Source organism: Pelodiscus sinensis, chromosome 30 (genome assembly GCF_052426305.1).
Source record: "Pelodiscus sinensis isolate ZL-2025 chromosome 30, ASM5242630v1, whole genome shotgun sequence".
NCBI classification, from domain to species: Eukaryota; Metazoa; Chordata; order Testudines; family Trionychidae; genus Pelodiscus; species Pelodiscus sinensis.
The window spans coordinates 8,359,483-8,385,568 of NC_143081.1; the positions used below are offsets into that span (position 1 = coordinate 8,359,483).

At 55.1% G+C, this 26,086-nt stretch overlaps 2 protein-coding genes and 1 non-coding gene across 3 annotated transcripts; all 3 read right to left on the bottom strand.

The window, feature by feature from the left end:
• Positions 1 to 5,239: 5,239 nt before the first annotated feature.
• LOC142821242 (olfactory receptor 10A7-like) lies at positions 5,240 to 23,733 on the bottom strand. The gene is made up of 3 exons (XM_075912086.2): positions 23,602 to 23,733; positions 19,852 to 20,097; positions 5,240 to 6,190 (listed from the first exon to the last, which is right to left on the bottom strand). The coding sequence occupies exons 1-3, from the start codon at positions 23,731 to 23,733 to the stop codon at positions 5,240 to 5,242; spliced, it is 1,329 nt and encodes a 442-aa protein (XP_075768201.2).
• LOC142821407 (U1 spliceosomal RNA) lies at positions 22,675 to 22,838 on the bottom strand. The gene has a single exon (XR_012898181.2). It is a non-coding gene; the product is annotated as a U1 spliceosomal RNA (small nuclear RNA).
• A 622-nt stretch (positions 23,734 to 24,355) lies between the features above and the next one.
• On the bottom strand, positions 24,356 to 25,333 carry LOC142821119 (olfactory receptor 10A7-like). Its single transcript, XM_075911920.2, has one exon. The coding sequence runs from the start codon at positions 25,331 to 25,333 to the stop codon at positions 24,356 to 24,358; it is 978 nt and encodes a 325-aa protein (XP_075768035.2).
• Between the last annotated feature and the right edge of the window lie 753 nt (positions 25,334 to 26,086).

Here is a 26,086-nt window from a genome sequence, read left to right on the forward strand (position 1 = left end):
CTAGGTCTGCTGGGACGGGGCCCTGGGCACCCTGTTGGGGAACCTCCTCGAGTTCCGGGCCGCAAGCCCCTCGCTTGCTCTGGCTACGGGTGGTGACCAGCGTCCTGTGGGGTCCGTCTGGCCACTCCTCTAGGTCACTCCCCATTAGCACGTCGGTGGGCAAGTGCGGGTGCACCCCCACTTCCTTGGGGCCCTCCTTGGCCTCCCATTTCAGATGCACCCTGGCTACAGGTACCTCAAAGGGGGTGCCGCCTATGCCCCTCAGTGTCAGCTGAGTGTCGGGTAGCATACGGTCTGGGGCCACTATGTCGGGCCGGGCCAGCATCACCTCCGCCCCCGTGTCCCAGAAACCCGTCACCTTCCTGCCATCCACCTCCAGGGGTACGAGGCAGTCCCTCCGTAGGGGCCGCCCCGCCCCCACCCGGTGCACGGATAAATCTGTCTCCCGAGGGTCAGACCTCCCAGGGGAGGTGCACTGAGCATCCTTCCCCCCTCCCCGAGTGGAGGTTTGCCGGCCAGCCCCTGCCACTGGGGCAGCCGGCCCTTCCTCCCGCCCCAGCCAGTTAACCCTGGAACGTCCCAGGTCATGGGACCTGTTCTTGCGCCTGGTGCATTGAGCCCTCTTGTGGCCTTGTTGCCCACAGCGATGGCAAGTTAGGTTCTGTGGGCCCATTCGGGTCGGCTCTGCCCGGGCTCTGGCTGGTTTTCTGGGGTATCGATGACTGGTCCTGGTCCCTGGGGCTCGCCTCGGAGGTGTCTCTCTCCGTTGCTCCGCTGAGAACCGGTCTCTGCGCGATTCTCTCTCTCTTCGGGACTCCCGTTCACACCCGGACTGGCTCTCCGTGAACTCATCTGCAGCTGGATCTCCAGCCGCCGCAGCTCCGCTGGGCTAGCCCCTGCCCTAGATGGGCTACGGCTTGCAGGCCTCCCGGGAGACGCTGTCTCATCTCTCCGGTGGGCTCCAGCGCTCCTCCCCCTCTCTGAGCCTGACACACTCTCAGGGGGGGTCTGGCTGCTTCCCCTGGGGACAAGATCCTGGCCCTGTGGCTGGTCATTCTCTTCCAGCTGGGTAATCAGCTGGGCCTTGGTTGCTTTCCGCACAGGCAAGCCCCTCTCTCTGCACAGCCCCACCAGCTCTGCCTTCAAGAGTCGGGCGTAGGCCATCTGCCCGCTGGTCCCCTTGGTGCAGACTCACCAGTCTAGTGCTGCAGCGCCCCACGATTCCCAGGAACCGCTTCGCTCTGTCTCCAGCACGCCTGGCTCCAGGGCTCTTGCTTCTACTGCGCCTTGTCGCTTGCCGCTGGGAGCTTCATCCACGGGGTGCAGTGCATCCCACTTCTGACATCAGTGTGACGGCGTGTTGGGGGTTCCCCGTCTCCTGCACCCCGAAATGGCACAAACAGACTGCACCAGCCAGTGGAATAGAGGACGTTTATTGCCTCTCCAGGATACAGCATAGCACAGATGTAGTCTGGTCACAGAGCTGGGCTAGGATGCCTCAGGCCCCATTGAGTTGGGGGGAGACTGGGCCCCTAAACTCCAGCTCCTCTCCCTAGGCTGTCTCCTCCATCCTCACAGACAGCCAGCAACCAACTCCCTCCCTTCCAGCCCTGCCCCCCAGTCCAGGGCAGCATTCACCTTCCTTTGTTCCTCTCCATGGGGGGTGTCTGGCCACTGGTTCAACAAGTTTGGCATTACCTTGGCCTAGTGAGGTTTTCCCTGCTGGGTCTTGCTCCAGGCAGCAGAGGTCACCACATCCCAGCAAGTACCCCCACTACGTCACACCTGCTTCACCCAGCAGCCGAGCCCCGACAGGCTACAGTCAATTCGCTGCGAGGCGGCTGCGGGTTCTGCAGCCTGGGTTTTTGTAGGAGCGTCAATAGGTTTTGTGTCGCTGTGTCTCTCGCACAGTAATAGCGGGCGGTGTCCTCGGGCTTCAGGCCGGTCATTTGCAGGTGCAGCAGGTTGTTGGGGTTGTCCCTGGAGATGGTGAATCAGCCTTTCACGGCATCAAGGTACCGTATATCACCCCCGCTGCCACTGATATCAGCGAGCCACTCCAGCCCCTTCCCCGGGGCCTGCCGGATCCAGCTCATCCAGGGGCTACTGAAGGTGAAGCCGGAGGCTTTGCAGGAGAGGCGCAGAGAGTCTCCGGGCTTCTTCACATCCCCTCCGGACTCCACCAACTGCACCTGGGACCAGGCACCTGGGAACAAAGGCGCGACAGAAGCATTAATATCAAACATGCAAAACAAAATCTCCGTCCTTCTCTCCAGCGTATTTAGCTAGAAAATACCTGGCAAAGCTGCCACCACGAACACTAAATAGACCCAAAATTTCATGTTCCCAGTTGCTGGATTGCAGAGCTGGCAGGTAACTGCACAGACACCGGGGGCTGCGGGGTGTCTCTCCGGGTGCAGCCTAGGCAGAGAGAGACCATTTTAAGCAAGCGTCTGTCACCGCTATTTGCATATTCCCCGCCTTATCAGAGACACAAACGCCTTCCCTGAACGAGCCGAGTCACTGCCATGGACTCTCCGGCAGGAGTCTCCTCCCGCCTCCCGGTGTGTTTGTGCAGCGCCTGGCACAGCGCGGGGGGTCCCGACGGGCTCTCACAGCTCTGGGGAGACACCGAGAAATGACGTCACTTAGCTCGTCATGAATGTCTAGGGGTTCCTGGGGATCGGCTGTGGTGAAGGGGAATATTTTCCCAGGCGTTAGTGGGTTTCGGCTCACTGGGGGGGGGGGGATCCGTGTTTTTTGGGAGCCCGGAGGTGCGAATATTTCTCCTCTCGGGTCAGGTTCGGCGGGATTTGCAGCTCCAGGCCTGGGGGCTCCGGGCGGTTCAGTGCGATTCTTCCCTCTTTACGCCGCTTGGGACACGCGAGCCCCAGTTCGCACCGTGTCTGTAACTCCCCCCCCCCCCCCCCGATCGCTTCCCGCTGCGCTCGGTGAGTGGCCCAAGCCGCTGGCCCATTTCTGGCCGCTCACCCGGACTGGGATGCGCAGCCGCAGTGAGGCACCTGCGTTGTCCCCGTCACACTCCCCCTCACTGGGGAACCCACATTTCTACCCCGGCTCCTTCTCTGCGACGCTCCCAACGCCAGCCCCGTGCGGACCGCGACTCACCAGCTCCCCCTGCCAGAGAATTTCTCCCCCGCAGCCTCAGGCGGGTTTTGTCCGGGCGGAGGTAGGAATCAGTGATCAGACTTCAGGAGTGAGGGGTCAGCGAGTCTGGGACTGTCCCTGCTCCCCCCCTTCAACCCCCAGTCAGTGTCTGCTCAGCCAGGCCCTGGGAGCAATGGCCCCGGCTCACACGCCGGGCGGTATCAGCCCGGGGAAGGGCGGTGTCTGACGGCGCTTTGCTGCCAGAAGCGTTTTCCAACCCACGTGGCATTTCTGCTCCTGAAATCACAAGTTCCTCCTCCCTTGGGACGGAAATCTCCGCGGGGGACGTGGTGGGACGGGGCAGCGGGGCAGCGCCTGGCTCCCTCGGGCACCTTTGAGATTCCAGACCTAATTCACTCAGGGAAATCCAACGTTCTCCGCCTCCCTGAGCCCCCTAGAGACCAAGGGGCGGAATCAATCCCGGAGCCAGGCCCGATATGGGACGGAGCCTCCCCCGTTCCCTGCCCGGCTCGGCTCCCCCGGAATTCTGCAGGCCCCGAGCGCACCTGGAACCGACATTTGGCAGGAAACGTTCCCCGGGCACCGACCCGGACACAGAGACGTGCCCCTGCCCGTCGATTGCAAAGTATCTGGCAAGCGGGGCGGGCCACTTGCTAATTCCCTGTTGGGTTCATTCCTCCTGACGCACCTGCCATTGGCCGCTGCCGGCAAACAGGACTGTGGGCTAGAAGGACCTCGGGTCTGACCCAACGTGGCCACTCCTATGGTTGCAGCTCTGGGCAGGGGAATGGCGTTCCAGTCACTTGTCGGAGAAATGATAAAGGAACTCCTAGATACATCAACAGCTCAGGGGTCAGGCCGAGAGTTGTGAGTTCAAATCCCACTAAAGCCTCGGGGACAATGTCTACTTTTAAGTGCACCTAGATCCGTAGTGTGCAACAGGTTCACCTCTAATCTCTCTTTGGCTGCTTGAGTGTGGCTAGGTCGCAAGTTAAGAATTCGTTGGACACCGCGGATCTAGACGGTGCTTGGTCCTGCCGTGAGGGGGACTGGACTTGATGGTCTTTTCAGGGCCCTTCCAGTTCCAGTGTTCGAGTCTATAGGTCCCGCTTCCAGCCTGGCGAGGCGAACACCTCCCGCGGCAGAGGGACGCTGGGCTGGCGGCTGCTCCTCCCTGGGGCTAGTAACGCCAGACCGGTTCTCCGCGCGGTTAGTTTCAGTCCAGGTTTTCCTAGGTTCCCTCTCGCTGTGTGTATCTGGCGCAGCGATACAGGGCGGTGTCTGCGGGCTACAGACAGCTCAGCTGTAAGGACACTGCCGCACGGTCACTGCTGCCCCCAGGCGGCTCAAGGCGGAGGTGCAGGCTGGGTTCTTGTAGAATCTCTACTAGGTTCTGTGTCGCTGTGTGTGTGGAACAGTAATAGCGGGAGGTGTCCTCCGCTTTCCCTTACGCAGCCCGTGCTGCAGCTATTCCATTTCACCTACGCAACCCTATGGGCCAGAACCTTAGAACCCTTAACTGAGTACTGAGCACAGATGTAGTCTCCTCATCTGAAAAAAGATCTATTGGCATTAGGAAAGGTACAGAAAAGGGCAACACAACCGAGGAGAGATTAAAAAGACGTGGACTTTTCATCTTAGAAAAGAGGAGACTAAGGGGAGATATGATAGAGATCTATAAAATCATGACTAGTGTGGAAAAAGCGAATAAAGAAAAGTTATTTACTTATTCCCAAAATATAAGAATTAGGGGTCACCAAATGAAATCAATAGGCAGCAGATTAAAACAAAGAAAAGGAAGTTTTTCTTCATTCAGCACACAGTCAACCTCTGGAACTCCTTGCTAGAGGATGTGGTGAAGGCTAGGACTTTAATCGGGTTCCAAAAAGAGCTAGCGAGATTCATGGAGGTTAGGTCTATGAATGTCTATTAGCCAGAATGGGTAGGAATGGTGTGCCTAGTCTCTGTTTGTCAGGAAATGGGTGAGAGGAGAGGGATCAGTGAGGATTACCTCTTGTGTACTCTCCCTTTGGGGCACCTGGCACTGGCCACTTTTTGCAGATAAGATACTGGGCTAGATGGACATTAGATTAATCCAATGTGGGAGTTCTTATATTCTTAATTCTCTGCAAGCTTTGCACAGGGCCTCTTGGACCTCTCTGTTTCTCAGGGCGTAGATGAGTGGATTGACCAGGGGCGTCAGGATGGTGTAGGAGACAGAGAGAACTTTCTTGAAGTCGCTCAGGAGGTCGGTGGTTGGGAACATGTAGACAATCATGAGAGCTCCATAGTAAATGCTCACCACGATGAGGTGGGAGGAGCAGGTGGAAAAGGCCTTTTGCCTCCCAATCGTAGAGCGGATTCTGAGGATGGTCCTGAGAATGCAGATGTAGGACCCCAAGGTGAGCACGAAGGGGACGAGTAAGACAATCAAGGCGACTGTGAATGCCAAAGTGTCCACCAGGACAGGGTCATTGCAGGAGAGTTTTACAAGGGGAATAAGGTCACAAAAGAAATGGTCGATAATGTTGGGGCCACAGAAAGTTAACTGGGACATTGGCACTGTGGTTATACTACAAGCAAGCAAGCCGCCTATCCAAGATCCCATGGCAAGCTGGAGGCAAGACCTGCCATTCATCCGGGCTGCATAGTGCAGTGGGCTGCATATGGCTAGATACCGGTCGTAGGACATCACTGTTAGGAGGACGCATTCTGAGGCTCCCAGAGCACCAAAGAAGTAAAATTGTGAGAGACACCCAGTGAAGGAAATTGTCCAGTCCCCAGACAGGAGCCCGGCCAGCAGCTGGAGCAGAAGGGCGGAGCTGTAGCAGATCTCCAAGCAGGACAAGTTGCCCAGGAAGAAGTACATGGGGGTGTGGAGGTGTCGATCAGTCACAACCAACACTATGACAACAACGTTTCCAGCCATGGTCACCAGGTAGATCACGAGAAAGAGCAAGAAGAGAGGAACCTGCAGGCCAGGAAGATCCCCGAATCCCAGGAGGATAAATTCTGTGACAGACGTTTGGTTTCCTTGTTCCTGGCTTGCCATGGGGTGTGTCTGTGGGACAGAGACAGGGTCACTGTGAGCAATAACTAACATTCATTGCAATATGGCATCCTGTGGTGCTGGACTTGGACAGGGGGTACAGCCTCCCTGGCAGACGTGATAGACGCTGGTTCAGACAGTCACTCCGGTCACTGCCTGGTGGCTAAAAGCTGAACGAGGGAGGGGGAGCTGGGCCAGGAGGGAATATTTGACAGGGAGCTCCAGCAGAGAAACCAACCAAGCAAACAGGCCTGGGACTTGTAAGGGCCGGGTGAGGAGCTTCCCTTTGGCCTGGCCCCCGGTTCTCCTATGGATAGAAAGCAGCAGGATACATGTAAGAGAGCCTGGATGGCCCTTCCTTAACCAGAACAACAATGTCTCCAGTGCCAGCCTCATCCAGTCCTTGGATCTCTCACAAAGCAAAGCCTGGGTCTGACTCAGCTCTGGGGGACTCATGGACACATACAAATAAGGCCTAAGAGGGTGGAGGAGAGTCAGAAGTGCTGCCCAATCACGCAGAGCTTGTACAGGACAGCGAGGCCAGGGCACTTGGACCAGAAACAACCTGGTCCTAGTGCATCCCATTTTTATAAGAAAAATTCCAGAGACATCCGGAAAACTATTAATTAAGCACTCTTGCAATATTTTGGCCCAGCAAAATGTATCCTAAATATTGACATAATAGGTATCGTACACGATATGCAGTTGATTGGTAGATATGACTAGAACCACCAAGTCTCACTTTGCTATAAATTGGGTTTAGTAAGAAGAATTGATGGGAGGGAAGAAGCAGGAATGACCCACAGGTTTTGCTTTTGATGTAACTAGAAATAATGGAGCCCTTCCCCATACCCAGCATTCAAAGGAACCCCGACCTCCTGCCTGGTACTCTAGGTAGCATACGGATGAAGTACAACCAAACTAGGCTTAATTATTGTATGTTCATCTCCACCTTGAATGTGCAAGCAGGTGTGGTTGTTCTATCCCAAAAAATCTACACTAAGTATGGAAAAGGTGCCGAGAGGGCAATAAAACACGAGGGGCTTGGAAACAGTTTCAAATGAGGGGAGAAGAAAAACATCGAAATTGTGCGGTTATGGATGGTCAGTGAAATCATGAATGATCATCTCCTGCAGGGGTGGGCACTAAAACTGGGCCATTTCACCAGGGTTAGCCCCTGCTGGGCTGCCGCCGCCATAGTTACCTGCACCGCCCCTGGTCCTGGAGATCGCAGCTCCCAGTACCCAGGAACGGCGATCCGTGGCCAATGGATGCTGTGCTCCCCGTACCTGAGGAGGTGCAGGTAGATATGGTGGGGCCGGGGCCTACAGGGGTTAACCCCCAGGGACCGAACCCAGCCACAGGCCAGTATTTGCCCAATATCTTCCCTTGGGGTTGGGGGGGGGAGGCGCCGACTGCATGGTTTGCCTAGGGCGCCAGTTGCTGGCAGCTAGTCTAAGGCCGCAGACAGGCAGGTAGCCTGAATAATTGTGTGGGTAATTTGGGATTGTCAGGGGGTACGCCCCCGTCAAGGGGCTCGGCCCCCTCCTACCGGGCCTGTACAGCCCCCAAAGTCACAACGCAAAGGTCCCGGCCCTTCTGTCAGGGCATATACGGTACTACAGCCTCAATGCAAAAGTCCAGGCCCTTCTATCAGGGCCAATACGGTAGGAGAGGCCTAGCCGCTCTGAAAAGCGTCTCCTGGCCCGGGGTTTGTTTGTCCAGGGTAGGGGAAAATGGGTGGTAGGGGGACCCGGGCCCTCCCTCTCCACCGGGTCCCAGCCCAAGGCCCTTTAGGCAGGGTCTGTGGCTCCTGCCGGCTCGGCGTGGGATCCGGCCGATACACGCCGAGCCAAATCTTGTTTCCCTTGCCCTGGGCTGCTTCCTACCACGCCCTGGTTCCCCCCGGGCCCCTTCGCCCCTCAGGCAGTACCTGTCGGGGTTGTGGGCGCGCTCCTGCCGCCCTGGGTCGGCAGCTGCGTCCTCCGTGTCAGGGTCCGGCGCGGGCGGCGACTCTGGACCCAGCGGCTGCAAGAACACTGGTCTGGCCTCAGCTCCTCCTTCGCCCTGGGGCCTCCCTGACTGCAGGGCTCCTTCGGCCTTTATCCCCGGCCGCTGTTGGGAGCATGCCCAGCAGGGTCAGAGGGGCGGGGCCTTCTCTGCCAGCTGGGCCTGGGCTATCCCCTGCTCATCAGTGCGGGGCCTGTCCGCCCCATCACAGGGATGTTAACAGATAACTGGTTATCTGGTTATACGGGTTAATCTTACCAGATAACAGGTAACTGGTACCTGGGCGCAGCCCCCACCTGCGGCCTGCTGTGAGAAACAACAATCAGTTTCACACATACTGAATGGGAAATGACCCTCAAGTAATGGACCACAAGCCAAATATGAGCCAGCAGTGTGACATGGCAAACATGATTCTGGGATGCATGAACATGAGTGTTGTGAGCAAGACACAAGAAGTCATTCTTCCGCTCTACACTGTAGTTAGGCCTCAGTTGGAGTATTGTATCCCATTCTGGACACCACATTTCCGGAAAGATGTGGAGAAGTTGGAGATGGTCCAGAGAAGAGCAAGAAGAATGATGAAAGATCTAGAGAACATGAGCTATGAGGAGAGACTGAAAGAACTGGGCTTGTTTAGTTTGGAAAAGAGAAGACTGAGAGAGAACATGATAGTGGTTTTCAGGTATATAGAAAGGCATCACAAGGAGGAGGGAGAAAAATTGTTCTCCTTGGCCTCTGATGATAGGACAAGAAGCAATAAGCTTAAACTGCACCAAGGAAGGTTTAGGTTGGACATTAGTAAAAATGTCTTAATTGTCAGGTTGGTTAAACACTGGAATAAGTTGCCTAGGGAGGCTGTGGAATCCCCATCTCTGGAGATATTTAAGAGCAGGTTAGATAGACACGTGTCAGGGACTGTCTAGAATGTACTGGGTCCTGCTGTGAGGGCAGGGGACTGGATTCGATGACCTCTCGAGGTCCCTTCCAGTGCTAGAGTTCTATGAAGAAGGGGTTGGTGCAGGACAGTGGAGCAGCCTGAGACAATATGCAATATGCAAACTGGTGTTTAATTAGGAACTGAACTATTTTCCGCATGGGGAGAAGGGAAAGAGACAATTAGCCAAGGCACATGGAAGGCAAGTGCCTCTATGCAAGTCCCACTGGGCATTGTTAGCTCCAAAGCTCTGGAGACAAAACCAGTCAGCGGGGGAAAGGCTGGCGCTGGGCAGTCATGAAAAGTGTGAAGACATCAGAGGATACAAACTTCAGGACACGCTGAGTGGGGTCCCAGTGGGCCAGGCTGGGATTGCTCTGCTGGGGCAAATGGCAAAGAAGGGGGCAGACAGTCCCCCAAACTGTCAGGCTGATATTTAGATTGTTCGAACTGGGGAGCAAAAAGCTTCTGCAGGACTTTGCTGGTACCCAGAAGCCAGAAACACAGTTCCCTTAAATCAGTGCTGACCAACCAGTCCATCGGGATCTACCAGTAGATCCTGGAGCCTCCGACAGGGGATCCCAACTGGTTTGGCCAGGAAGCTGTCAAGTGCTGGCACTAACATTGCTCTTCCACGCACTGTCGTGCTGCTCCTGCCCTCTGCCTTGGAGCGCTCCCTTGGGAGCCTCCTGCTTGCTGGGCAGGTGTGGGAGGGGGAAGAGGAAAGGAGCTGATGTCAGGGTGTCCCTCCTCCCCCCTCTCTGTGTGGGGTCAGGAGAAGGGGATGGCGGGAGCTTGGCAATGCAAATCTCTGCCACGCTCACAGTCTGTGTGTCTCTGTCATTTCTCTCTCTCTCACACACACACAGACACATACACTGTCCTTCCCTCTCGTCTCTGGTCCCATCATGTATGCGGGGGGGAGGGGAGAGGGGAGGTTACCACTTTCACTGCTTGCAAAGTGGGTTAGTTTGGGTCTGACTGGGCTGTGCAGACATCACTTTCATTTCTCTGGGTTGTTTAAATGTGATTCTTTGAGCAGTGAGCTCTAAAATGCCGAACCTGCCACGTCTGGAGTCATTATCCCCGTGGTAACTGCTGCTCCTGGGTGTGGCTGGCATGTCCCTGCAGCCCCTGCGAGGCAGAGCAGGGGGTGTCCACATGCCGTCCTTGCCTGCAGACACCACACCTGCCCCTCCCATTGACCAATACCAGGGAACTGTCTGTAGATGAGGGGCAGCACATCAAACCGTGAGGCCACTGCAGTACGTAGCAGCTGCTCTCAGGAGCACTGTGGGGCCAGGGTGGGTGAAGATCAAGCTCCAGGCCCTGTGCTCTCTGTGTGAATGCTCCAGCCCTTGCACAGCCCAGCACCCCTCCATAACGTCAGGGGGTCCCTTTGTCACATTACTGAGTTGGAGGGAAGCAGCCAGATCGCTGCTGCACCCCTAGGTGGGGGTGTTGGCCCCAGAAATTGGTGTGGGGGGAGCCATGTGGGGTATTGAATGGGAGATTATTGTTTGTTGATCTTATGTACGCTATTTATGTGAGTGTATAATGTCTGTGTGTGTAGGTAGGAATCTGTAATTTGTGTGGAAGCTGAATATTTCTGTGAATGTGGTTGAGCATTGCTATGGACAGGCTGAGTAGTGAAGCCCTGTGGAACAATGGCCCTTGATGGCCCAAAGACACACCTAAAGCAGGAGGGCGGAGACCCAAGAGCTGCCAGCAGAGAGGCTGAGGACCAGGTGACTTGCTGCATACAAGAAGAGGCCAGGAAGGGGATAAAAGAGGCCATGTGGTCGATGCCATTTTGTTCTCAGCTCAGCACTTCATCCCAGAGGCAGCACTGCAGGGATTGAAGAGCCCGGAAGACCTGTGAACCCATCCTGATCGTAGGATGTGCAATAAGAACTTTTAAACCAGCAGCTGTAACATCTCTGCTAGAGCCTGCATCGAGAACTGGGAGATTCGGTGCATGTAACGTACTGTACTTTAATAACCTTACTCTCATGCTTTTCTTTCCTGTAATAATAAACCTTTAGATATAGATTCTAAAGGATTGGCCCAGCGTGATTTGTGGGTAAGGTCCAGAGGGTAAATTGACCAGGGATCTGTGGCTGGTTTCTTGGAACCGGACAGAACTTGTTCGGGGTAGGTGGGATTGGGTGCTAGGACCCCCCCACCTGTGTATGAGGCCCGGGGCCATCTGGGGCACGGATATTGCTGGGGTGTCGGAGGGGTTTTGCTCGGGAGGCTTCAGGCAGGCTGCTGAAGCGCTCTGTGAGACTGCTTTGTGGCCTGTGTGGAGAGGTCGCCAGTCGGGGGCTGTAAGGAACCCTGGATTTGAGCAATTCGCCCTGAGCGGATGCCCGCAGCTGTGCCCAGACACGGCCTGGTCCGTCACACCCTTATCCTGCCTCCTAGAGCAGGGGCCAGCTGGTGGGGGCTCCCCAGCCGCTCCCAGGCTGTGTCTACACTTGCTCCAAACACACCCTCACTGCCAGGTGCTTTTGTGCAAGAGCATCCATGGCGTGTGTGTGCTCTCAGGGCGTCCTTAGGATCCATGGTGCCCTAGGCGGGATTGTTAAACTGGTGCCCCTAGGCCTGACTTGCTCTTCCACCCCCTTCCCTCAGACTGTGCTGCAGGCAGAGCATTCGGCTCTCTCTAGGACCCAGCCCTGCAGTTACATGCCCCACTGCTTCCCGTCACAGGCATGCGCAGCACATCTCATTAGGCTGTGCACCCAGGGAATGTTTTACATGTTCTCTTTGACCCCCATTAGCCAGGCCCCTGACCCCTGTTAACCACGCCCCTGGCCCCCATTAGCCTCTGCAGGCAACACTCTCGGGGCAAGATGGACACGTGACCAAAAGTAACTGCTGCTCCTGGGTGTGGCTGGCAAGTCCCTGCAGCCCCTGAGAGGCAGAGCAGGGAGTCGCCACACGCTGTCCTTGCCTGCGGACTCCGCTCCTGCAGCTCCCATTGATCAATATCAGGGAGCTGTGGCATCAGTGTCTGTAGCCCAGGGGCAGCACCTCAAACCGTGGAGCCCTGCTGTAATTGCCAGCTGCTGTGAGGCGTGAGTCTGCCGTGGCTCTGCTGCTCCATCCCTGGGCCAGCTGTCCCCAGCCATTCCCAGGCTATGTCTACACTGGTGGGTTCTTGCACAAGAACACGTCCACACTGCCATGTGCTTTTGAGGAAGAACATCCATGGCAGTGTGGATGCTCACTTGTGCAAGAAAGCTCTGATGGCCATTTTAGCCACGAGAAACCCCTGCCACGTGTCCACACAGCCCTCTTGCACAAGAGCTCTTACACTTGTTAGAACAGAGTGTAGCTCTTGCACCAGAAGCCCTCTCTTCCCACACTTGAAGCTATATCTAAACCTGCGGGTTCTTGCAAAAGAAGAGCCATTCTTCTGCAGAGTGTCCACACTGCCCACCCACTTTTGCGCAAGAAGATTTACACTACGGCTTAGTAAGAGGCGACCTCTTGCACAAGAGCTATGCTCTTTTCTTACAAGTGTAAGCTCTCTTGCACAAGAAGGCAGTGTGGCTGCACAGCAGGGTTTTCTTCACAAGAAAGCCCTATGGCTAAAATAGCTATCAGAGCTTTCTTCTGCAAGAGAGTGTCCACACTGCCATGGGCGTTCTTGTACAAAAGCACATCTTGCACATCACAGTGTGGACATGTTCTGGCACAAGACTTCTGTGACGTAGTGGGGGTACTTGCTGGGCTGTGGTGACCCCTGCTGTCTGGAGCAAGACCCAGCAGGGAAAACCTCGCTAGGCAGAGGTAATGCCAAACTTGTTGAACCAGTGGCCAGACACCCCCCATGGAGAGGAACAAAGGAAGGTGGAATGCGGCCCTGGCTGGGGGGGCAGGGCTGCAAGGGAATTTAGTTAGTTACTGTGGGAGAGCATGGAGGAGAGCCTAGGAGAAGGGGCTGGAGTTTAGGGGCCCAGTCTCCCCCATCTCAAGGGGGCCTGAGGCATCCTAGCCCAGCTCTGTGGCCAGACTACATCTGTGCTGTGCTGTATCCTGGAGAGGCAATAAACTTCCTCTATTCCACCGGCTGGTGCAGTCTGTTTGTGCCATTTCGGGGTGCAGGAGACAGGGAACCCCCAACGCGCCCTCACAACTTCATGCACAAGAACCCTTGAGCAAGAAGCCACCACTGTAGACATAACCTCTCTGTTCTAGGGACACCAGACATATATTCCAATGTAGACATGGCCTTACTGTAAATCTTCTTGTGCAAGAGCGGGTGAGCAGTGTGACGCTCTGCAGAACAGTTGTTCTTGCACAAGAACCCGCCATTGTAGACATAGCCCCAGAGCAGCTGAAGATCAAGCACCGAGTCCTATGTTTTCCAGGCTAATGCTTTAGCCCATGCCAGAGCCCACCTCCATAACTTCAGAGGGTCCCTTATCTTGTCTTCCTAAGGCAGGGGCCACTTCAATCCTTGGGGCAGGTTTGTTGGATCCCCAACCTGGAGAGGACCTGAACCCACCACCCTCTGCTCCCCAGGAAAATGCCCTGTACTCCAAGCCACTCACCCTTTGGCCTACTTTCAGAGGGTCCTTATAAGCTGTCTGGTCACGCATAGGGTTGCCTCAAGCTCCCAACACTGTGCTCCCCAGGGAAATGGCAAACATCCCAGTCCCCTCCACAGCCCACCCCACCTATCTATCTTCAGAGGGTCCCTTACCCTGCTTTCCAAATGCAGGAGCTAGTCTCTCCCTGGCTATCCTGCCCCTCTCGGGGTGGGTGAGGCATAAACCCAACATCCCTAAACCTGCCCCAGGCAAATGCCCTATTCGCTAACGCACCCCAGAGCCCTCCCCGCCTCCCTAACTTTAGGGTGTCCCCTCCCACACTCTGAACCTCTTGGCCCAAGACCAGAGCCTGCACCCCAACCCCCCTACCCCAGCCTGGTGAAAGTGAATGAGATTGGGGGGGGAGGAGGATGGAGTTTATGGGATGAGGCCTTGGGGAAGGGATGGATCAGGGACGGGGCCTCAAAGAAGGGGAGAAGGAAGTCGGGCAAGGGTATTTGAGTTTGAGGTAGATCTCACATTGCACTTACATTGAAAATGTCATCTTGTGGTTTAAAAGGCTGGAGAGCTTTCCCCTTTCCTACAGATCATGGGAAGCTAGTTGCATTCCTTAGCCCACGACAATTAACCATTCAGCTGCCCAGTTGCCACGACTTCAAAGTGACTCATGGACACTGACATTGTCACAGCCAATTCCTGGCCAGTCACAGCCCCTTGGGGTCTCAGAACCAATAGAATAGAGCAGGGACAGAAACCTCCAGTGAGGTGCAGGGACCCCAGAGCAGCACAGTCACTAGCGAGCAACCAGCCGGTCGGTCAAAGCGCTGCTGTGTCGGACATGGCTCCATTCGCCACCTCTGGTGACGGGCTCTAATGACCATTTATACCCCGTTCTAATCTGCCTTTAGTGGCTGAATGTGGGTGATGTAGCCCAGAAGTTTCCTGTCCCTTCCCAGCTCAGTATCAGAGACTGTGGGGAACATTTTCACACACACTTCAGTGAATCTCGAAAGGAGTCGGTTTAATTTCAGCGAGGCAGAGACTGCTCAGCCCTAGCGATGAAGCCCCTTTGAAAATGGGATCCAAGCTCCCCAGTCACTTAGCTGCTCATTATAATGACACCTGAACTGAGCTGTTACAGACGCTGACAGGACAGGGACCTGGGTGTTCCTTTCCAAGGGCAGCAGGAGGTTTGTTTCCAGACCGGGCAAGCTCAGCCAACCAAGCTGAGATTGTCAAACCTGTTAAAGGGAAGTGGATGAGAATTTTGTGCACTTAGGCAGCTCTGACAAACTCAGCCACACATCGTGTTCCTGGAATCCGTGTGTTATTTCTTGAGAGCCAGCGCAGACGTTGCGCGCCACAGAGAGATTGGCTTTAGGGCTCAAAGTTTCTCCCCTCCCTGGGATTTTGCCTTTGAGACTAGAAGTTTGCATCTGCTGATGTCATCTAGAACTAGACCAAACACCAACTTTCCTCACCGGTGATGTTCCCCGTGGGACTGGCACCTGGGGAGGCGGCCCCTGCCCGCAGCAGGCTATACAGCGCACCGAGAAGATTTTCCACAATTGGCGCAGAGCTGAGGCTCGGGGCGCGTAACCGGACAGGGCGAAGGAGCTTCGGTCGCGGCTCTGGGCTCTGAAGTTCCATTGACCGGGCCGGGGCGCAGGGGAACGCGCCGGGCAGAGCAGACGGACGGAGGAACCTGCCTCTGGCCCTGAGACGCTGCGTGCGGAGGTGGGAGCCGGGATCCCGTTGCTGCCTGACCTGCCTTGGAGGTAAATCAGCCGTTTCCTCCCGGCTCCCTGCCGCTCCAGGGCTGTGAAGCAACGTGGGTTTGGTAGGACACTAGTGGGGAGGGGGATGTTCATGGGGCACAGGGCGTTGGCCTCTAGCAACCCTCCCACACAAAGGGAGAGGATTTCAGATCAGCCAAGAGCTTTCAGCTCACAACTTTCCTTGCTCCCATCACCCTGGTATCTGGGCACCGCAGTCTCTGGAACATGTCTCTCCTCTTCCGGCCCTGTGCATTGCGGGGTGTCTGGCGCACACAGGCACTGATCTCTGGAGGTGTTTAGGCAGCTAATGCTGTAGTATCCCACACTGCCACCAAGCCCATTCTGAGGCTGTGCCAAAGCCTTTCTAATGGGCCCAGCGAGTCCCAGAGAGAGCTTGGGGCAAAGCCAGGATGGGAATCATTGAGTCACAGAACACTAAAACTGGAAGGGACCTCAAGAGGTCATCTAATCCAGTCCCCTGCGCTTGCGACATGGCCCAGTACTGTCTAGACCATCCCTGATAGATGTGTATGTAACCTGCTCTTAAATATTTCCAAATAAAGAGATTCCACAACCTCCCTAGGCAATTTATTCCAGTGATTAACCTCCCTGACAGTTTAAGCCCATTGCACCTCTGCCATTTCTAAGTTTCCTGTTACTGTTTCTTCCTCCTTACTGAGCAGTGGGCCTTCCCTGTCCTTGGTCTTCTTCTTGCTTCTCATATATTTATAGAAAGTTTTCTTGTTTCCCTTTACGTCTGCAGCTAGTTTGAGCTCATTTTGTGCCTTTGTCTTTCTAATCTTGCCCCTGCATACCTGTATTGTTTCCTCATATTCATCCTTTGATTGTCCTACTTTCCACTTTTCATAGGACTCCTTTTTGATTTTTAGATTATGCAACATCTCCTGGTTACGCCAAGGCGGTCTTTTGCCACACTTTCTATCTTTCCTGTACAGTTGAATAGCTTGCTTTTGGGCCCTTAATAATGTCCATTTCAAAACTGCCAACTCTCTTCAGTTGTTTTTCACCTCAGTCTTGCTTCCCATGTGTGACGTAGTGGGGGTACTTGCTGGGCTGTGGTGACCCCTGCTGTCTGGAGCAAGACCCAGCAGGGAAAACCTCGCTAGGCAGAGATAAGGCCAAACTTGTCGAACCAGTGGCCAGACACCCCCCATGGAGAGGAACAAAGGAAGGTGAATGCTGCCCTGGACTGGGGGGCAGGGCTGCAAGGGAATTTAGTTGTTACTGTGGGAGAGCATGGAGGAGACAGCCTAGGGAGAGGAGCTGGAGTTTAGGGGCCCAGTCTCCCCCCAACTCAAGGGGGCCTGAGGCATCCTAGCCCAGTTCTGTGACCAGACTACATCTGTGCTATGCTGTATCCTGGAGAGGCAATAAACTTCCTCTACTCCACTGGCTGGTGCAGTCTGTTTGTGCCATCTCGGGGTGCAGGAGACGGGGAACCCCCAACGCGCCGTCACACCATGGGACCTCACCTACCAGTTCTCTGAACTTACCAAAATCTGCTCTCCTGAAATTCATTGTCCCTATTTTGCTGTTTTCTCTTCTACCATTCCTGAGATTCACAAACTCTATGATTTCATGATCACTTTTACCAAAGCCACTTTCAAATCCTCAACCAGTTCCTCCCTTTTTGATAAACTCAAATCTAGAACAGCTTCCCCAGTAGCTTTTCCAACCTTCTGAAATAAAAAGTTGTCTTCATGTAGCACACGAACGTATTGGCCAGTCTGTGCCCCCCTGTGTTATTTCCCAGCTGATATCCTGCGCCCAAGGCAGCCCTGCAAACAGTGGGCCCACTTTCCACTCCCCTCCCTGCGGCACAGTGAGAGTCCTTCCCTGCCTGACGGCCCTCGCAGGGCCATGAAGAGGGGGCGGGATGATGCAGGGAGCACAGAGCTGGGAATCGCTGCTGTCTCAGGCCAGGGAGGAGACGTTGGCTGGGGCCAGCCTGGTGGAAATGGCCTTTTCCTGCAATCTCATGGGCTAATCTTTGATTTTATGTCTTTTCCCCATTTGTAACCAGTTGAATTGTTCACTGTTGTGGGGAACCCAGCTAGGTTAGGGGAGGGGTAGGTCAGTGCCAGCACGGGGCTGAGGGGAGAACCTACCTACAAAAGCGGAGATACAACAGTCCCTTGCAACACCGAGGGGGGGGGGGCAAGACATCAGGGGGCCAGGTGCAGGGACAGTGGCTGCTCTAGCCCAGGGCTGGGTCCATCCAGAGCCACAGCTGGAAGGAGGAGGCAACTTGAGCCCCTCGATCATTTTGGTTGTCCTCCTCTGGCCTCTATCCAATGCCCCCGCACCCTAGAACAGAGGGGCAGGAGCACATGGAGCTGCCGTTTCCCGCCTACTTCACGGAGGGGTTTTACCCCTCCCCGTCCCATTGGCATCTGAGCCAGTTTGTGAGTCTGAGAGATTCTTGGGGGTTTAAATTTTGAGACACTTGCATCCGCCCCCCCCCCCAGACGTGTGTGGGACAAAGAGCAAAGCGATGTGGTGCCGCGTTCCCACCACCAGGCAGGGCCTGTGGACCCACAAGGCAGACCCGGGACGGAGCTCACAGTGCAACAGGGCGGGATGGGATGTGTGAGCGCTCACTGCCCGACTGCCCCACGTCCATGTTTCAGAGCCAGGCCCTGCAGCCCGGTGGGAGGGGCAAGAGAGGTTGGCTGAGAGGTCAAACACTCAGTGACCAGAGAAATGCCGGCCCCTGACCCACTCAGCCTCCCCCCTTACCCGTCCCAAAGGGGACCAAAGGGGTGGGATGCAGACCCTGACTCACAGCCCCCCTGAATGGAACATGACGTCTAACAGGTGTGTGACTGGGGTGTGCACTGTGGGTGTTTCTGGGCCTGCGTAGAAGGAGAAGAAGGAGTGGGAAGGGGGTTGGGAATGGGGGGATGGGGCACTGGGAATAGGGGGATGAGTAACAGGGACCCAGGCAGGGCTCTGCAGCATGGGAGCTGGGAACAGAGCAGAGGGACGGGGGAGCCCATCGGTGTGCACAGCTGGGGGTTACAAGAAGGGGTCTATTGGGTGTAGTGTGATAGTTGGGGAAGAGGGAAACTCTATCGGCCCACAGAGATGTGCCTGACTGGTGCGCAGGGCTTGGGAACCCACCTGCTTTTATGCTGGCTCCAACACAAGTCCCTCTGTCTGCACTTCAGACTGTGCCCTGCTGCTTTCTGCCTAAAGGAGCAGAACCAGGCGCCAGGCCAAAGGGAAACCCCTCACACGTCCCTTACATGTCCCAGGCCCATTTGCTTGGTTGGTTTCCTACTCGAGCTCCCTGTGAAATATCCCCTCCTGGTCCCAGCTCCCAGTGAAACGGCCCCTCCCTCGTTCTGCTTTTAGCTACCAGGCAGCGACGGGTGTGACTGTCTGGACAAGCGTCTGTTGCATCTCTCAGGGTGTCTGTATCCCCTGTCCAAGCCAAGCGCTGCAGGGTCTGAGTGCCTGGCGCTGTCTCTCTAGACACTCCCGGGGTGGGGAGACATGGTCTGTTTCACCCGCCCTCTCTCAGATACTGAACCTGTCCCTGGGGTCCAGAGTTGGCGATTCCCTTCTCTGCCCTCCATGCCCCACTCGGCTGCTGTGCCAGGGCCGGAAGAGGGAAGCAATGAAGACAAGTCTCCCATATTGCAATTAATATTAGTTATTGCTCACAGTGACCCTGTTTCTGTCCCACAGACACACCCCATGGCAAGCCAGGGACAAGGAAATCAAACGTCCCTCACAGAATTTATCCTCCTGGGATTCGGGGACCTTCCTGGCCTGCAGGTTCCTCTCTTCTTGCTCTTCCTCATGATCTACCTGGTGACCATGGCTGGGAACAGCCTAATCATTGTGCTGTTTGTGGCCGATCAGCACCTTCACACCCCCATGTACTTCTTCCTGTGCAACTTGTCCTGCTTGGAGATCGGCTACAGCTCCACCCTCCTGCCCCGGCTCCTGGCTGGGCTCCTGGCTGGGGACTGGACAATTTCTGTCACTGAGTGTCTTACACAATATTATTTCTTCGGTGGCCTGGCAGGCTCAGAATGCCTCCTCCTAACAGTGATGTCCTACGACCGGTATCTCGCCATCTGCAACCCACTGCACTACACAGCCCGGATGAGTAGCAGGTCTTGCCTCCAGCTTGCCGGGGGGTCATGGATAGGTGGATTCATTGCTTGTAGTGTAACAGCATTGCCATTGTCCCAGTTAACCTTCTGTGGCCCTAATGGTATCGACCATTTCTTTTGTGACTTTATTCCCCTTGTAAAACTCTCCTGCAATGACCCTCTGCTGATGGACACGTTGGCGTTCTCAATTTGCTTGATTTTCGCACTGGTCCCCTTCCTGCTCACCTTGGCGTCTTACATCTGCATCCTCAGCACCATCCTCAGAATCCGCTCCAGCACCGGGAGGCAAAAGGCCTTTTCCACCTGCTCCTCCCACCTCATCGTGGTGAGTGTTTACTATGGAACTATCCTGATTGCTTACACGTTCCCGACCACGGACAGCCTGAGCCACTTCAAGAAAGTTCTCTCGGTCTCTTACACCATCCTGACGCCCCTGGTCAATCCACTCATCTACGCCCTGAGAAACAGGGAGGTCCAGGAGGCCCTGTGCAAAACGTGCAGGGAATTAAGGGTTCCAAGATTTTGTCCCATTGGGTTGCTTAGGTGACAATGGAATAGCTGTAGCGTGGGTGGGGTTGGGGCCAGAATCAAAGCCTACCAAATAGTAGCTTCCATTTCCACTCGCTTCTCTGACCTGCTTGCCCTGAGCTTGCACAGTCACAGGCCTGGGAGCAACGGGAGTGCAGGGACCTTTTCAAAACCGTTGCCCCATGATATTTAAGACTAGTGGCCGATGGCCCCAGGGACGTACCTATGGGCTACATTTTGCTACGCAAAATAAGAAGAGCTGGAGAGATTGAGCCCGGAGAGAGGTGCAGGGGTCGGTCGCATGCTCTGTGCTTCGGGCCGGCTCTGCACCACGAGGCAACCCAGCAGGATGCCCTTGACTGGCCCAAGAAGAAAATGACCAGGGGTGGCCAACCCTTTCCAGACAAAGAGCCACAATAGCAGTGGAGACAGCGTGAAGTGCTGGGACAAAGTTGTGGAGAAAAAAAATCACTGTGCTGGGGGAAAGTAGTTGATAGTACAGTACATGTGTCCCAGGGCACGGCTTCTCTCTCTCTCTCTCTTTTTTTTGTTTTGTTTTTTGTTAACAACTTTTCCCCTGGCCTTTTTTTTTCAGGGAGGGGGGAGAAGGGGAGCTGAATTACTTTGCCCTGGCTCTTCATACTGTCACCACTGCTAATGTACCCCACAAAAAATGCACTGGGAAGGGGTGAGTGGTGAGAGATCGTGGAGGGAATCTGGATGCAGGAGGAAGTAGAGAAGAGGATGCTGGCTCAGGGTGCCCCAGGCTGGACAGTGCTGGGGTAAAGGGGGGGTTGGGGTTGTGTGCCAGCCACAGGCTTATAGCTGTGAGGCTGCAGGAGTTTGGGCTGGGGTGCATGAGGGGCTCAGGCCAGAGAGGCTGGGAGAATGATGGGCTCAGGACACAGATTTGCAGTGTGTGGATGGTGCAGGTGTGTCGTGGCAGAAGACTGAGGATGTGGGGGTGCAGGAGTTTGGGGATGTAAGAAGCTCAGGACAGGGCATTCCAGTGTATGATAGGCTCAGGTTTGGGGTGAAGAGGGGTGCAGGAGCATTATGATGCTGCAGCCAGATGGAGGCTTGGCCCCAATTGGGGGCTTGGTGACCAGGATTCATTTTTAAATAAAATACTATGTCAAACACAAAATGTTTCAGCATTGTCTTTATTTATGAGATGGGCAGGGAACCTGTTTTGAGTTAGGGGTCACTGACCCACAGAAAAGACAGTAGGGGCCACACAAGTGAAATGCAAAAAACCAACCCCTCCAAACCCCCCAAGCCTCACTAACTGTGCTGGTGGGGATAGGGGACAGGGTCCAAGGGCAGGGTGCTGGGGCTGGGTACTCATGGGGGTGTCTGGTCAAGAGGGTGGGGACGGAGACAGCAGGGGCCAGTACCTGGGGACCCTGGGTCTCAGGAAGCATACTGGCTGCTCTTCCCTTCCCCTTCCCCTCCATCAGATATCCCCCCCCCCCACTCTAACTCAATCCCCCTTCCCTTCCCCAGAGCCAGGGTGGAGCTTCAAGGAAGGGGTGGGGTCTTGGGGGAAGGATGGGGTGGTAAATCTTGGCCTGTTCTGACATTTAAAAAGTTATGTTGGGTGTAAAAAGGCTGGAGACCACTGTTCAAATATAAAAAAAATCTATAACACCAAAATTCTAAGTGTTTCCGAATAAATCGGAGCCGGCCAAGGCTGTGTACGTATGTGTGTGTGGCCGGGCGTGGGACGCAGCACTGGCACTGCCTTGGTTTCTTTGGTGCCAAAATGAATGATGTCATGGTTGACATCAACGGAATGGACGTGCAATGCGTGATGGTGCATGACAGCAATGCATAGGCCTGCTTTGTGCAACGGTGGAATTGGTGATGAAGTCGCTGGAGTCTTGACCAGCAAGTAGATAGTTCTCAGTGCTTGGATGAGTTCTGTTATGCTCTGTCCTTCTGGGTGTGTGGTTTTCCGTAACTGACAATAAATAACAGTGCTGGAGCATGGTGTATACGAAAATAGTGTGCCGTGATAAAGTCGGCCATTCTCAACCCATGTTCCGGGCCTATTTCGATTGCCAGTCTGCCCCTGGGCGCAGGTAAATACTGCAGCGTGGGGACCCGCCAGTGCCTTGTCCTGGCAAACCAGATCCGGATGTGGACCAGTGTTTGACCATCCCTCTGCTACAATTACCAAAAGCCGAACTGGTCCCAAAGTGATTGGGGTTCAATCAGAACTTCCCAGGGAACAGGAGTGACACGTGGCTTTGGTCAGACCATTATTCTACCAGACAAGGGAGAAATAAAGAGACTGAAACTAGCAAAGAGCCCAACCCAGTGGGGGACGGGGGATTACACGAAACACTGAACCCCGAACACAACTTCGAAAGCAGCAAAGACATAAGCCGAAATAACACAGTCCTGCTTCACCTGCTGTGCTACAATTAATCTTTAAAGAACACAACCCATCTTTGCAGCATAAGCAAGAGTCGCAGCTCGTATTAGTCTGTGCTTGCAAAAAAATTCAACTGTTTTTCACCACTAGAACCGGGGGAAAGCGCGCACGCAGTCCCCCAATACCACAAATTGTGCAGTCGAGTTTCCACTAGCCGAGGAAATCGCAGGGACGAGCGCACCCGCAGTGCAATGGATGGGGCTCCCCCTGGGAAAACCACGTTCCTGATTGTGGTATTTCCCCTGCCAGGTAAGTATAAAACCCCGTCCCCCAACCCCCGCCCGCCCTCGAGCGCCCCGAACTCTCACATCACGGTAGGACCCGCCTTCCAACGCCAAATAACCCCGCCCACACCGCTTCCTGCTGCCGCAAGCTGCCCCAGCACCAACTCGGGACCCCACGTGGAGCCCCACTCGCCACATTCGGGCGCTGCTCATCACCCCTGTCCCGCTCCCACAATGTTCCGCGTGCCCACACATTTGCATACGTGCTCACGCAGCTCCGGATAGGTCCCGCCCCGGGCTACCTGTGCTCAGCACCCTGCCCTGTCAAGCCAGACCCGGCTCTACAGCCATTGCCCACGTGCTGCTCCTGAGGGCGGGAATCAAGGAAAGCGGCAGGGCGGGGTAGGGGACAAGGGGCTACGCGCAGTAAGGAGGGCACTGGCACTGGTGGGGGGAGCGGAGCAATTTTGCTACAGCTCGCTGTGCTGCTCCCGCCGGTGAGTGCCAGGTCTTGCTGCTAATTGCTCTAGACGCTGGGGAGGGATAGGGTGGCGTCCCGCGCTGTCCCCTCCCCCTAGAAAAATGCCTCAGCTCCCATTGGCCAGTTTCCGGACAATAGGGGCTGAGACATTTTGCTGGAGGCAGGGGCAGCAAGAGAAGTGTCCTCCCTCCCTGTGCAGGAGAAGAGCCACGTGGAGCAGCCATCATGGCAGACAGACATGGAGACCTGCCTTTGGTTGATGCAGGGCTGGTGGATTGGAGCCGCCTAGGTAAGCGCCTCTCAGCCAGGGCTTGCCTCGTCACTCTTCTTTCCTTCCAAATTCCTGCCCCAGGCCACCAGCCCCTCTTCTCCCAGGTCACCACCCACATTCTCTGTACTTTCTCTTTCCGCATTCTCCAGATCAGAGCTCTCTTCGAGCTCCTGCATTTCTCCTACATCCCTTCTCTAGGCTGGAATTCTCTTCTGCACCCCAAGTCCTTCTGGAACACGCAACCCAAGCCCATGTCCCAGATAATAACCTCCTCCTTCGTACAAACTCCCTCTCAGACCCCACATCTCTGCCCGCACTCCAGGCCCATATCCCAAGCTCCCTCTACACCCCACCCGCAATAGCACACCCTGCATTTCCTCCAGAGTGCCCTCCACCCATTAAAATTACTTTCCACCCCTGCTTTAACCCTTTAGTAACGGGACATCGGGGTAGCGTAAGCATACAAGAGCAGTGTGGTCCCAAGTATTGTTTTTCTGGAATAACGGCCATTATTCTGCAAAATCACTGCAGTGTAGATGTATAGAATGCACAATATCCCCTGTTCTTTATCTTTCAAGTAGCCACCAATTCAAGTCCCCTGCAGCCCAATTCTACTTCCTCAGTGGCATTGGCATTTCGTGCTAAATATAACAGATCAACTATTTTTAAAAGGTCTCTGCATCTCCATTGCCCCCAGGGATATGATTCTGCAAGTGTATGACAAGAAACTCACAGAGACAAGTGAAGAAGGAACCTTATATTTTGTAGGCTTTGATTCCCATCCATGGTACAGATATTTCATTTTCTCCTAAGCAAACCAATCTGCCAATATCTCAGAAACCTTAATTCCCTGCAAGCTTTGCACAGGGCCTCCTGGACCTCCCTGTTTCTCAGGGTGTAGATGAGTGGGTTGACCAGGGGTGTCAGGATGGTGTAGGACACCGAGAGAGCTTTCTTGAAGTCTCTCAGGAGGTCGGTTGTTGGAAACATGTAGGCAATCAGGAGAGCTCCATAGTAAATGCTCACCACGATGAGGTGGGAGGAGCAGGTGGAAAAGGCCTTTTGCCTCCCGGTGCTGGAGGGGATTCTGAGGATGGTGCTGATGATGCAGATGTAGGACACCAAGGTGAGCAGGAAGGGGACCAGTGAGAAAATCAAGCAGGCTGCAGTTGCCAACGTGTCCATCAGCAGATGGTCATTGCAGGACAGTTTCACAAGAGGAATAAAGTCACAAAAGAAATGGTCGATTCCATTGGGGCCACAGAAGGTTAAATGGGATATTGGCACTATGGTTATACTACAGCCAAGCAAGCCGCTTATCCACGATCCCCCAGCAAGCTGGAGGCAAGACCTGCCACTCATCAGAGCTGCGTAGTGCAGCGGGTTGCATATGGCTAGATACCTGTCGTAAGACATTCCCAATAGTAGGAGGCATTCTGAGCCTGCCAGAGCACAGAAGAAATAATATTGTGTGAGACACCCAGTAAAGGAAATTGTCCTGTCCCCAGCCAGGAGCCCAGCCAGCAGCCGGGGCAGGAGGGTGGAGCTGTAGCAGATCTCCAAGCAGGACAAGTTGCCCAGGAAGAAGTACATGGGGGTGTGGAGGTGTCTATCGGCCACAACCAGCACTATGACAACGATGTTTCCAGCCATGGTCACTAGGTAGATCACGAGGAAGAGCAGGAAGAGAGGAACCTGCAGGCCAGGAAGATCCCCAAATCCCAGGAGGATGAATTCTGTGACAGACGTTTGGTTTTCTTGTCCCTGGCTTGCCATGGGGTGTGTCTGTGGGACAGAAACAGGGTCACTGGGAGCAGTAACTAACATTCATTGCAATATGGCGGCCTTGTCTCCATCGCCTCCCTCTGCCGGCCCTGGCCCAGCAGAGGAGTGAGGAGTGAGGAGTGGAGGGTGGGGAAGGGAATCACCGTCTCTTGGCCGCGGGGACAGATTCAACATCTGAGCAGAGAGCAGGTGAATCAGACCGTGTCTCTACACCCTGGGGAACGTCTCAAGAGACAGCGCCGCGCACTCAAACCCTGCGGCGCTGGGCTCGAACAGGGGGTGCAGACACCCTGACAGATGCGACAGACGCTGTGTCAGACAGTCCCTCCAGTCACTGTCTGGTGGGTAAAAGCCGAGCGAGGGAGGGGCCGCTCCACTGGGGAGCTGGGCCAGGAGGGGATATTTGACAGGGGGCTCCAGCAGAGAAACCAACCAAGCAAACGGGCCTGGGACCTGTAAGGGCCGGTGTGAGGGGTTTCCCCTTGGCCTGGCCCCTGGCTCTGCTCCTTGAGGCAGAAAGCAGCAGGGCACAGTCTGAAGAGCAGACACTGGGACTTGTATTGGGCCAGTGTCCAAGCAGGTGGGTTCCCAGGCCCTGCGCACCAGTCAGGCACATCTCTGTGGGCCGATAGAGTTTTCCTCTCCCCCAGCTACCGCGATTCACCCAATAGACCCCTTCCTGTAACCCCCAGCCGCAGACACCGATGGGATCCCCCGTCCCTCTGCTCTGTTCCCAGCTTCGAT

Coding starts and splice junctions, on each gene's coding strand:
- LOC142821242 (XM_075912086.2), bottom strand. CDS start 23,733: ATGCAGGAGCTCGAAGAGAGCTCTGATCTGGAGAATGCGGAAAGAGAA. Junction 20,098..23,601: donor AAGGAAAGAAGAGTGACGAG/GCAAGCCCTGGC, acceptor CGTTTTGCACAG/GGCCTCCTGGACCTCCCTGT. Junction 6,191..19,851: donor ATGGTGCTGAGGATGCAGAT/GTAAGACGCCAA, acceptor TCTGTCCCACAG/ACACACCCCATGGCAAGCCA.
- LOC142821119 (XM_075911920.2), bottom strand. CDS start 25,333: ATGGCAAGCCAGGGACAAGAAAACCAAACGTCTGTCACAGAATTCATC.